General features: G+C 43.1%; 2 protein-coding genes across 3 annotated transcripts in view; one reads left to right on the plus strand and one right to left on the minus strand.

Annotated features, from left to right (window-relative positions):
• Nucleotides 1–12341, plus strand: part of LOC126562130 (leucine-rich repeat-containing protein 15-like) — a 487244-nt gene that overhangs the window by 336890 nt on the left and 138013 nt on the right. The gene's annotated exons all lie outside the window — the stretch shown is intronic.
• Nucleotides 1–12341, minus strand: part of LOC126561245 (obscurin) — a 62279-nt gene that overhangs the window by 49667 nt on the left and 271 nt on the right. Inside the window, exon 2 of the mRNA XM_050217200.1 lies at nt 10223–10494. Coding sequence (XP_050073157.1) covers nt 10223–10494 — 272 coding nt within the window. The remainder of the gene's footprint in view (nt 1–10222; nt 10495–12341) is intronic.

The raw sequence follows: 12341 nt of genomic DNA on the forward strand, positions 1-12341 counted from the left end.
GAAAATCAGCAGGATAAACACACTAATTGGCTTTAAAAAAAAAGGAAATAATTGTAAGTTTTAGGCTGAATGCTCCTGGCCATGAATTGCTAATAATTACTGGCAATGGTTGCGTTCTATAAACTTTGGAGCAAGAGAAATATCTTTTACTGCAAAGGTTCAGCTACAAAATTATTTCAGGTAGAGAAAAACAAAATAATTAATTTACATTATAAAAAAATTTATGTCTTCAGCTTTTCAATCCGAAAAAGGCCTAAAATTTGTGGATATGGTTAAAATTATAGAAATAATTTACGAGAAGTTTAACAACGAAAAGCCTCAAATCGTTCGCCTTTTCAGTCATCAGTTCTTTACAATTTTTAATTCGTTTTTTTATGGCAGTCACAATGGAGTATTGGACATGCCAGTAGTATTGGACATGCCAGTAATTTAAAGTCATGTAGAGAATTTTTGTACTCTATTGCGCACCTTCAAAAACATTTGAATGAGCAAAGTATTTGAATTGAACACCTGAACTGCTTTCCATTAAAATTATCTTTCCATCAGTGCGATGATGCAGTTTAAAAATAAAAACATAAGCGGTAGTATAAATAACGATTTTGAGATTGTGATATCTCAGCGGATAACCTAACGCAATGTACTGAACACGGTAATCCTGTACGCACAACTTTATTGGTTGCGACTTAACTCATTCGCGGTTTTCATCAGACTGACCCACTCCACTCGGTCACAAATAAATTTCATAATTCCCTCTCTTCTCTCACTCTCTCCTTATCTCTTCATTCCCTCTCTGTTCCCCCTTAACGTGGTCCGGCGAACAGCCGCAACTCGCTTGCCTCGCTTCTCTGGTCCGTCCGACCACACAAGCCGCCCGCTTGCATTCTACGGTGGGTTTCGCGGAATTCTGGCCGGTGTCGATGAGATCGAACAACAATTGCGGGTGCCGCCGTTCCAGACAATTGTCGCCAAAACAGATGCCACTCGGACAGCCTTCCGTTCGCTCCTCACCCCGCACCTCTCTCTCCTTCCTCAGCCCGCCATTCTCGCCCGTTCCTTAGACCGCGCATCTCGCTCGTTCCATCGAAATGGAACATCCTCCCGGCCAGGTTGATGCTACGGATCTATAACTGGAAGAAGAGCTAATTTATGAACAGGACGTTTAAACTCACCACTCCTTGTCTTCACATCCACTACCCGGATCAATCCGTCCTCGCCCGGGAACACCCTTGCAATGCGTCCCAGCTTCCACAATTGCGGGGGCGTATTATCCTCCTTTATTAGAACCAATGCTCCCTCCTTTACGTTGTCCTTTATTTTGGTCCACTTGTATCTAGTTTGCAGTTCGCACAAATACTCCCTTTGCCATCTATTCCAGAATTGCTGCCGCAGTTGTTGGATTCTCTGCCATTTATTCAAGCGACCTTCAGGCATATCTAAATAGGATGGTTCTGCAACTCCAATCAAGGGACGATCAATTGTAAAATGAGCTGGAGTAAGGCATTCCAAATCGTTAGGATCATTTGAGTGAGCATACAATGGCCTTGAGTTTAAGATGGCTTCAATTTGGCATAGAAGCGTGCTAAAATCAGTTATTGTTAGAGATGCAGATTTATAAATCTTCTTCAGTACACTCTTAACACTCTTGACCCCTGCCTCCCAGATTCCTCCAAAGTGAGGGGCACCAGGGGGTATCATTTTCCATACGATCTCCTTTTCTTGGCAATACTGGAAAATGCCTTGGCCTGTCGCCTCCTTCCTAAACATCTCATACAGCTCTCGTAGTTCATTTTTTGCTCCGACAAAATTTGTCGCATTATCACTGAAGATTTCTTCAGGTATTCCTCTTCTTGATACAAATCGTCTCAAAGCTGAGAGAAAGGCACCAGTTGATAAGTCCTCCACTGCTTCCAAATGGATCGCCTTAGTCACCATACACACGAATACACATATGTATCCCTTTATTGCCGCAACACGACGTATACCGGATTTCAGCATAATTGGCCCAGCAAAGTCAAGCCCAACTCGTTGAAAGGTAGGAGCAGCTGTTACACGGTAGCTAGGAAAATCACCCATCTGTTGTTCCAAAGTAGTTGGCTTGCTTCGGAAACAGGTAATGCATTTATGCAGAACCATTCGAACCGTTGATCGCGCATTGACAACCCAAAATTGCTGACGAAGAATCGCAATCACTCCAGATGGCCCGACGTGCAAATTTTCACGATGAATTGTTGCAATTAAACGATGTGTAATCACATTTCGATTTGGAAGAAGAAGTTGATGCTTGTTTCCAAAAGCCAGATTTGCATGTCTTATACGACCTCCTACCCGCAGTAACTCACCATCCAAAAAAAGGTTAAGGTCTTGATAACGTTGCAACGGTTTGCTATTTTTTACGGCCGAAACTACTTCCGGTAGATCCTGATGCTGAATTGCTCTAATGATCCAACGCATCGATTCTCGCAATTCGGGAATAGTAGGGTTTGGATCATTAATGCGTTCGCCCTTGCGACGCTTTGTGTTTTGTTTGAACCGCACGATGTAGGCAAGTATTCTTTGTGTCTTTCTAAAGGATTCATATTTCTCCAAAATTGGGAGAACTTTCAGCGGTACGATAACATTGCAGATAACCTCGTTGCGCAATTCCGGAATTTCATCATCATTTAGTTCATCGATGCAAACATTTGGTATCTCACAAGTACGTAAAAACTCCGGACCATTCCACCACATCTCATTTGAAACCAGTAGCGACGCCGATTGACCCCTTGATATAACATCCGCAGGGTTTTGATGTGTCCGAACATAACGCCAAATGAATGCTCGGTTCTCGTTGATCTCGGCTACACGATTTCGTACAAAAACATTCAGGCACTCTATCGGCTTTTTCAACCATGCCAGAACTATTTGGCTATCCGACCACAAGTTAATCGTTTCGAAATTAAAATCCTTTAATGCTTCCAGTACTTTTTTCACTAGACGACAAAGCAATGAAGCTGCAAGCAGTTCCATTCTAGGAATTGTCACGTTCGATAAAGGGGCAACCCGAGATTTGCTGATCACTAATCTCAATTGCGCTTCACCATTCCTCTCTATTGATCTTATATAGACGCAGGCTCCATATGCCTTCAAAGAAGCATCCGCAAATCCATGGATCTCTAATGAAACTGCATTTGTACTTACTACATGTCGAGGAATTCGAACTTGATTTTCTGTTGGCAATGCTTCCAAAAAATTATCCCATTCTTCTATCAACGGCTCAGAAATTTGATCATCCCAGTCCAACTTTGCTAACCATAGCTTTTGCATCAAAATCTTTGCCAACACAACCACTGGAGAAATAAGCCCCAATGGGTCAAATATTTTTGCAATGGCAGACAGAACCTCTCGTTTGGTAGGTGTTCTGCCCTTAGACGGTACCTTTGTCAAAAATATAAATTCATCATTCATCGGATTCCACATCAAACCTAACGTTTTGATGATTTCGTTAGCTTCACAATCGCCGATTTTTGTTAGAGCATCCCGATCTTCAAATGGTATCGATTCCAAAAGCCTTTCATCATTCGCTGACCATTTATGAAGTGTCATACCCGCCTTTCTAAACACCTCAATGAGTTGCACTTGTGCAGCATGGACAGTCTCGATATCATTTGCCCCAAACAATCCATCGTCGACATAAAAATTCTCTTCAATAATGCGACTGGCTAAGGGAAAACCTTCTCGTTCATCTCTCGCTAGCTGCAACAACGTTCGCGTTGCTAGAAAAGGTGCTGCTGCCGTTCCGTAGGTCACCGTGGTAAGCTCAAGCACACGCAGTTGTTCATTCGGCGAAGCTCTCCAGAATACTCGTTGTAGCGGGCTGTCGCAGGGATCCACCTTTATCTTAGGGCCGGTCATCATAACGTCGTTCAAAGACAAGCCGTTTACCTTCGCCGAAGCATCGAACACCACACGGCACTTGGTAGTGTTCTTGGCCGGGTTCAATACAGCATGATGCGGCAGATACCACCTTTTCACGGAGCCATCGTCCTCACTTTCATCAACCACTCTACAATGCCCTAACTCCTCGTATTCACTCATAAACGCTTGATATTGTTCACGTAACGATGGATTTTTCAACAGTTTTGTTTCCAACAAATAAAACCTACGCAGCGCTACACTTCGCGAACAACACAATTGGCTTATCGATTCCCTTAAAGGCAACTGCACAACATACCTGCCACTGGATTCACGATAATGTGTCTTCACAAAATGTTCTTCACATATCTCGTCTTCCACCTTCACGGAACGCTCACTTGTCACATCTTCAACTTCCCAAAACCTTTGCACTATTGTTTCCAAATTTTCTTTTGTCACAACATTTGTGTACACCTCACGCTCTTTGTGTATTTCCGCAACACGTCCACCTATCACCCATCCGAAATGAGTGTCCGTCATCATGGGAAGTGTTTTTGCCAATTTCACTGAACCAGATGCCATTATTTCCGAAAGACAATCCATTCCCAATAAAATGTCTACACAACTTGGATTGTTGAAATATGGATCGGCCAACATCGATTTATCAGGCAAATTCCACTTCGACGTATCGAAATACACAGAGGGTATTCTACCTGTTATTTCACGATACACAAAACATGTCACGTCCATAGCAAAATCACTACACCGAGATTTCACTGTAAAAGTACACTTTTTCTTCACCGAAGATTCAACGTTGCCAATCCCCTTAACCGGTACGTTCACGTTTACCAAATTTACGCCTAATTTCGTTGCAAGCGCTTCAGTCACACAACTGATTTGCGATCCACTGTCCAACATCGCACGACACAACAACACCTCTTTGTTTGGTAATTCCGCGTAAAGCAAGACGGTTTGCAAGAGAACAATACTTCCCGCCGCATCGGTATTGTTCACATGCTGGCTCGCGCTCACTTGTTCGGGTTCCCTTGAAACCGGTTCTGGACCGTTGTCCCAATGCAATACCGTGTTGTGTGGTCTGTGGCACCTGTTACATTTCAAATGCGATTTGCAACGATTTCGCCAATGTCCCGGTTTTAGGCAAATTAAGCAAAGACGCTTCGATCTAATAAAACTTTCCCGATCCTTTCCATGCAGTCGCATCAGCTCAGAGCACTTGAACGTTTCATGGGCACCCTTACACAATTCACACACAACTACACTGCACACGGTTGTAGCTGCATTCGATCTCATAGGCGTAACACCACTTGAGCTGGGCCCTTTCGAAACAAAACGTCCCCTTTGCCCCGCTGCAACATTTCCTTGGCACCTTTCTAGAACCGACACTCTTTCTTTTAGGAAGCACAAGGTTTTTTCATAACAAGGAAGTTCGTTTCTAGGGACACTCGCTTCCCATAGTTTCTTTGTTTCAATATCTAACGCATTCGCTATCAAATGTATCACCATCGCACACGACAGACCGGTAAAGTTTTCACCTAAATACTTTAGATTTTCCACGTGACTTTCAACCGATTCAACCAAACCGCGCAAACCTACATAACTTTCCTCATTCACTTTTTTCAAATTCAAAAGTCCACTAATATGTAAGTCTACCATACGCCGTTTGTTATCATAACGTTCGGATAACAGTTGCCACGCACGTTCATAATTACCGTCGTTTATTGTTTTCTCATCTATTACCTTGGCAGCCTCACCACTCAAGGCCTTTTCAAGATGATACAACTTGATACGCGAATCTTCACTACTTTTGTCAACAATATCTTTGAATATTGTTTTAAACCGCGCCCACTCCTCATACTTGCCACTGAACGAAGGTATTGGCCGAGGAAGCGGAGCATTCACAATCACTGACGAAACGCTAGGAGCAGGTATCAATGCTTTTGGTGAAATGGACTGTGCCGCAAGGGCTTCAGATGCACTTTCTATTTCCATCATCACCTCCTCATGCAATTTCACTGTCTCCTTAAACTTGTCGTCATGCACTTCACTTTCGTCATGTTTTATGATCTCACCATAATGTTTGTTGTGTTCTTCTAAAGCACTATCTGCCTTCTTCCCGAACACTTTGCACTGTACCGCGGTCAGCGCCTTTCCCTCTTCCTTCGCCTGCACAATGTTGTCCCTTATGCGAATCAATTCGCCATACGCAAGGTCACGCATGTGCACATGCGGCCTTACAGCAACAATTACATCCACCCAACCGGGTTGTGGCGCCGGCTTTACGGTTGGAGTGCGAGACGTCCGAGGCGTTCGAGTCATGATGACGCGATTTTTACCGATATCCAAAGCACAAAGGGTCAATATCCGGTTCGAAGGACCAATGTGATATCTCAGCGGATAACCTAACGCAATGTACTGAACACGGTAATCCTGTACGCACAACTTTATTGGTTGCGACTTAACTCATTCGCGGTTTTCATCAGACTGACCCACTCCACTCGGTCACAAATAAATTTCATAATTCCCTCTCTTCTCTCACTCTCTCCTTATCTCTTCATTCCCTCTCTGTTCCCCCTTAACGTGGTCCGGCGAACAGCCGCAACTCGCTTGCCTCGCTTCTCTGGTCCGTCCGACCACACAAGCCGCCCGCTTGCATTCTACGGTGGGTTTCGCGGAATTCTGGCCGGTGTCGATGAGATCGAACAACAATTGCGGGTGCCGCCGTTCCAGACAATTGTCGCCAAAACAGATGCCACTCGGACAGCCTTCCGTTCGCTCCTCACCCCGCACCTCTCTCTCCTTCCTCAGCCCGCCATTCTCGCCCGTTCCTTAGACCGCGCATCTCGCTCGTTCCATCGAAATGGAACAGAGATAATAAATCTGTCACTTTATCAGCTCCAGAGTGAATTCCGGTCACCAGAAAATAACATACAGCAAAGCAAACGCCATCCGTCTGGGGTTGGCGTTCGCTCATATGGGTGTGGATAATGATCACACCATAATCGTTAGGCTGGTGCCGGTGGTGATTAATGATCATCGAGAAGAAGGTTCATTTTGACTAGCGAGAACAAATTCACCGTCCCTCAATCCATTATGCCCTTCCCAATAATTCCACATCCAAAAAAAAAAAAATCCCAAATCTGCAAGTGATCTTGGCAAACACGATCGGCTTCCTGCGTCCATTAAATGAGCCATCGCGTGAAGAAGATAAATGATCGTACCTAGTTCCGGTTTCGATTTCAGGTTCAGGCACGTGTCGTAAACCATTCATATCGGGTTACGACTTACGTCGATTGATTTACGTATGCAGCAAACCGGATCAGCCCGAAGATCATGAACTCGATCAAGGCTTCGGAGACGCAAAGGTCACCCACCATTTTTAAGCGGAAACCTCCGCCTTGCTTTACAGGCACCATTCCGCCCCCGGAACCCGACCGGAACTGAAAGGCGTCGACGACGACGACTGATGGACGGTATTTGACAGTTTGCCATCTATCTGGGTAGAATTTTTCCACGCTCACAGTTCGCGACGGCGAGCCGACACTTGCCACTCCCGGAACTGACAGCACGGCAAATTAATGCACGTTGCATGGCGCACGGCGTGTGCAAGCGAACCCTCGGCCAGCGCTGATGGAGCGCATCAATGCATACTACGGAGTGCTGTCCGTAAACCTGCCCTGACAGATGAGATGGGGTGGATTAAGTGCAATCGTGGCTGCAGTGGAATATGAGCGTCCGGTCCACAAGCAATTTTCCCGGTGAGACCGGTTGTGTATGAATTTAAATGCTTTTTTTCACACGTCCTGCTGCGTACGTTGGGTTCAATTTTTTTCTACGCTTTCACTTGCGCGCTAATGATCAAGCATCAACGTTTGGTGAAGAAATATTCCATGGAAAGTGCTAAATTAACTTAACCCAAAGCCATCTTTTGTTAAGGTTTAAATAAAACCGGTAGAAAAATAGCTCATAAAGGATGCGTCAACCCGATAAATAAACCATAACCACCGGCGAATGTTTTCATTCTTCTGGCGAGTAAAGTGATCCTCATTTTGCCCGCTTTTCTTTTTCCTTTGGCATACTGCAGCAAACAGACCTTGACCGTTTGCGCAAAGAGAAGGAGCGGCGCGGCAAAAGAACAAATGTTGATGCACAGCTTCCGCATGCGGTCAACTGTTGTGTATGCTGCACAATGATACGGACGAGCGATCGGCTTCATTGCACCAGAAGTGCCAAACATACACAACATCAACCCGCTTTTGCCATGTAGGAACATGTATGCAACGCTCGCTCGGCCGAATCGGGTCGGGTTGCACATCTGGCATGCATCATAGCAGCTTTCGGGATGGACTGCTTCTTACTGACTCTGAGGGCAAATACAGAGGCAAGATGATCTACCGCCAAATGCGTGTGTCTGGCAGTGGATCAACTTTACGGGAAAAGAATACTGAACGACTTGCCCTCTTTTTCTCACATTTTACATCATATTTTTGGCGCTTAATCTAGCACTAAAGAATGTGTGAAAAGAAGAACGAGAATGTATTCATTTTCATTTGAAACTAAGCGTTTGGTGTCTTTTTTTTTGTTTGACAAAGAAATAATTTCTACAAGTCACCAACTTTTTCGGGATGATTCACGGAACGTGTTTGCATCTGTGCGGCTCGTGTGTATCTTTTTTAATCGTTAGGTTGTGTTTTGCGTGACAGATGTTATGCCCACTCTGGGACAGGGACAAGCTTATTAATTAAATTACAGCTAAATGTACTGCGTTTATGATTTATAACGGAATATAAAAATAATTGCGATAAGATTTATTATTTAGTTGAGTTTAATTTTACTCGAGTGTACTGAATAACACTCTTCAATAAACATGTTGAAAGTGAAACAATTTGAAATTGTATAATCTGATTAAACCAGTTTTTTAGAAGAGTTTAATATTTTTTTCTTTTTTATTCATTTAATTCATAGTTTGTTTCACTTAGAGAAAAAATCACATGAGACTTGAAAAAAACAAACATTCATTTGCTTTAAACCACAGCACATGCAAAATCGTTGCACCTGCATCATATTCACCACTCGCAATGTCCCATGTCGGCAGAATGCAAACAAACATCTTAATCGCTCGTTGGTCTCCAAAAACGGGCGGATGCAGTTGGACTTTTTCCATCAGTCGAGGTGTCCAACAGTTTGAAAAGATAAACCCTCTCTCGACACTTAACTCATCGTTGCATCTGATTCATCGCAGGTACTTCTAAACGCTTCTACGCGTAGCATTTAATGGTGCATAAATGATTTAATGTATCCTGCAAAGTAATCTCGTTGGCAATGTGTGCTGGTGCTCTCGGGTTAGTACTTTTTTCTACAATCGGGACACAATCGTCGAAAAAAAACAGCTCACGTTTACCGTAGGAAAAATACAATAAACTTGTCATTTTAATATGATTAGTGTTTATTAAGTGTTTCATAATTTAAAGCGATTGATTATTTGAACTGTTTGTGTCAACTATAAATTTTAATATCATCTGATGGAGGCGCATGGTTATTCGTAAAAGGAACTTTGGAAAAATACGTTCTTAAGCCATAGTTGTAAAAAGTTGAAGTAAAATGTGTTTAATTACATGATTTTCACAAATCAAAAATATTTTAAACCATCCTGAAACATCATTTCAATTAACATTACACTTTCCAATCATAATTACTGAATTTGCTACCAGACGTCGCTAGTGGTATCATTCCAACTCCAAAAGCTCGACTTGAAATACCCACCACTAGAGTGCGCTGTTTAACATGCAAAATTAACCTTGCGCACAAACTTGTGTCCTAACGGCACGTTATAAGGTTTGCTCTTGTGTCTCATCTACGGTTTTTTTTTTCATTTACTGCTTGCGGTTGTCGTTCACAACACGCGCTATAAAATTTCCCACGAAGCGTTAGATAATTTATTTTTAAAAACACTCATGTTCATCAAAACCCCCCTTCCTCCCCGGGATGGCAGTACCGGCAGATTGCCAGAGCTCGAGAAGTGAACGATCGAAACCAAAGCAACCGAACGGAAGTGTGAGAAAAGAATGTGAAAATTGTTTAATTACGTTCGCCGCGCGCTACGTTGGGAGCAATTTAATTTTCGGCGCCGCCAAAGGTCGATCCCGACGGGACCTTCTGTAATTATTTAAATTTCAAGTTTATTTTTTGTTGTTTTTCTTATCCACCACTTTGCAGTTTAATGTTTTGCTACCACTTGGTATCGGTCCAAATTGAAGTAAATAAACAACGTTGAAAGGTTCAGTAATTCGTAGGGTAAAACGATCGCACTTACCTTAAATCCCTCACTAGGGTTATCGTCGTCGGATTCGTTGGGATCGTTGGAGTAGCGCAGCCCGGAGGACGTCGTGTTGCATGGACGGTAGTGATAGATCGGCCTCGTCGCCAGTCGCTGTGACTCAGGACGATGGGCCGCAACACAATCGGGGTCCCGTGCACGCTGCTGGGAGGGCTGTGTTGCAGGTTCGGCTGGGGACGCCTGAGATGCGTGGTTTGGGCGTTTCGATGGTAGCACGATGTCTTCCTTGCTATAGGACACGCCGAAATCTGTTGCAGCACGCACCGGGCGGTGCAAAAAACGAACCAAAAGGATATAAATTAAATAACAGAAACAAAGGCTTACACACTTAACAAATTGTCCTTCACCGTAAACAAATAACTGTTACACATAAAATGCTTGAGACAAACAGTTCAGGAGCACCTTGCGGTGGTTAAACATCTTCATTAGGATTCGTGATTATTTACGATCGCACCACATTTCACGCAAAAACATTTAAAAGTCACGATTAGTTTTTCCTAGGGTGGATTTAGTTACTGCACAGTCGGCGAGGTTCATTTTCAGTCACACACTAACACCACGATCACGCTTTTTATACAACGTATTTCCGTCTCTGAATCACATCACATAAACCGAAACACTTCAAACGCGTCGACGAAAAGGTGTTAACCGGACCGGGAATTGATGGTACATGAATGTTTTGAGTTATTTTTTAAGTGCAACGTAACCGGCTGAAGAACGGACCGGAGAGGAAAGAGGACAAAACAGATGTGTGGATACACAACACGATGACAACGTGCCAGGATCGGTTATGGATCGTAAAGTTTAACGATCCTCAACCTGGTAAACAGCTAACGAGCTAACCTATGGTCAAGAGGCGGTTTGGGGTGGAATATATTTTGTGAGTTTCTGAACCATCGATGGAATGTTGAAAGGGTTGGTAGTAAAAAATTAAGATTACAGTTGTATTTCACTTACAGGAGGAAAGATAATTTGTATCACATTTTTTAAACAGAAAAAAGGCCTGATGGAGACGCCTGGTGTTTTATTTTAAGTTACACATGGACTCACGTTAGATATTAAGTGTATAAATTTAGCCAATAATTTACTTTGTTTGCGTCATACCAGATTTTTAACCGGTATATTTACACACTATGAAACACATATGAACACCATCAAAACATCTCACTCAGTATTATTCATCACTTCGTTACCTTTTAACGTCACGCTTTCGAGCAGGAATAATCTCATAATAAATTATTTATGTACCTATTTGCATCTCACTACCCAGTCACATGCAGCTTGTAATTACTCATCAAAGTGTCATTTACCCAAAACAGACAATAGACACAATTGTTTTATATTTTTTGTTTTCAACGAATTATAAATACAATTTGTATCTGATCGAATAACAGCAGCATTGCACATGTTAATCCCATCGTCGTAAGGCGCCTGATTTACGTGCCAAATATTTTGCAACTGACCAAACCGTCGCCGACCGAAAACCAGGCCATGTTGTACTGTTAACAGATCCAACGAGAGTTATCCGTGTCTCTCCCTCTCTCTCTTTAGTGCTAAAGGGTTCTCGAGTGAAACGAATGAATGTGTTAATAAAAAAGCTATAAATCACGACCATCAGCTTCAATTACAAGGCTTGCTGCTGTCCTGCAGCATGCACACGATGGGTGCTCACGCTCTGATGCAATCGCATTTAATCAACATGCAGCTAATTGACACGTTGGTGCATGGCGATGCTTCGGGGTAACATGATCCTCATAAAGTGAGTTCTCCTGTTGATTGCCAAAGCAAAACAAAACAAACAAAAAACTATCAACTAAAAATTAATGTGGCGCATCGTAAGGGTACATAAATTAGTCACACGTTAAACACCGTTTAGTGCACTCCTCACACGCTGGATGTGTAGTTGGTAATGGATCACGCAACGAATCGAACCGTCTTGCACCGTAAAACCTGTCAACTGGTGACTGTTTTTCTGTTGGGAAAGGCTTGTCGAAAATATCAACAAGAACGCAACGACGCGGTGACTGCATGACCTTGTCAGCTGAAAGGAATTTTTCTTTTGTATGTTGCCTTTCTGCCCTTGCAACGTGGGTGT

This window comes from Anopheles maculipalpis, chromosome 3RL (genome assembly GCF_943734695.1).
Source record: "Anopheles maculipalpis chromosome 3RL, idAnoMacuDA_375_x, whole genome shotgun sequence".
NCBI lineage: Eukaryota > Metazoa > Arthropoda > Insecta > Diptera > Culicidae > Anopheles > Anopheles maculipalpis.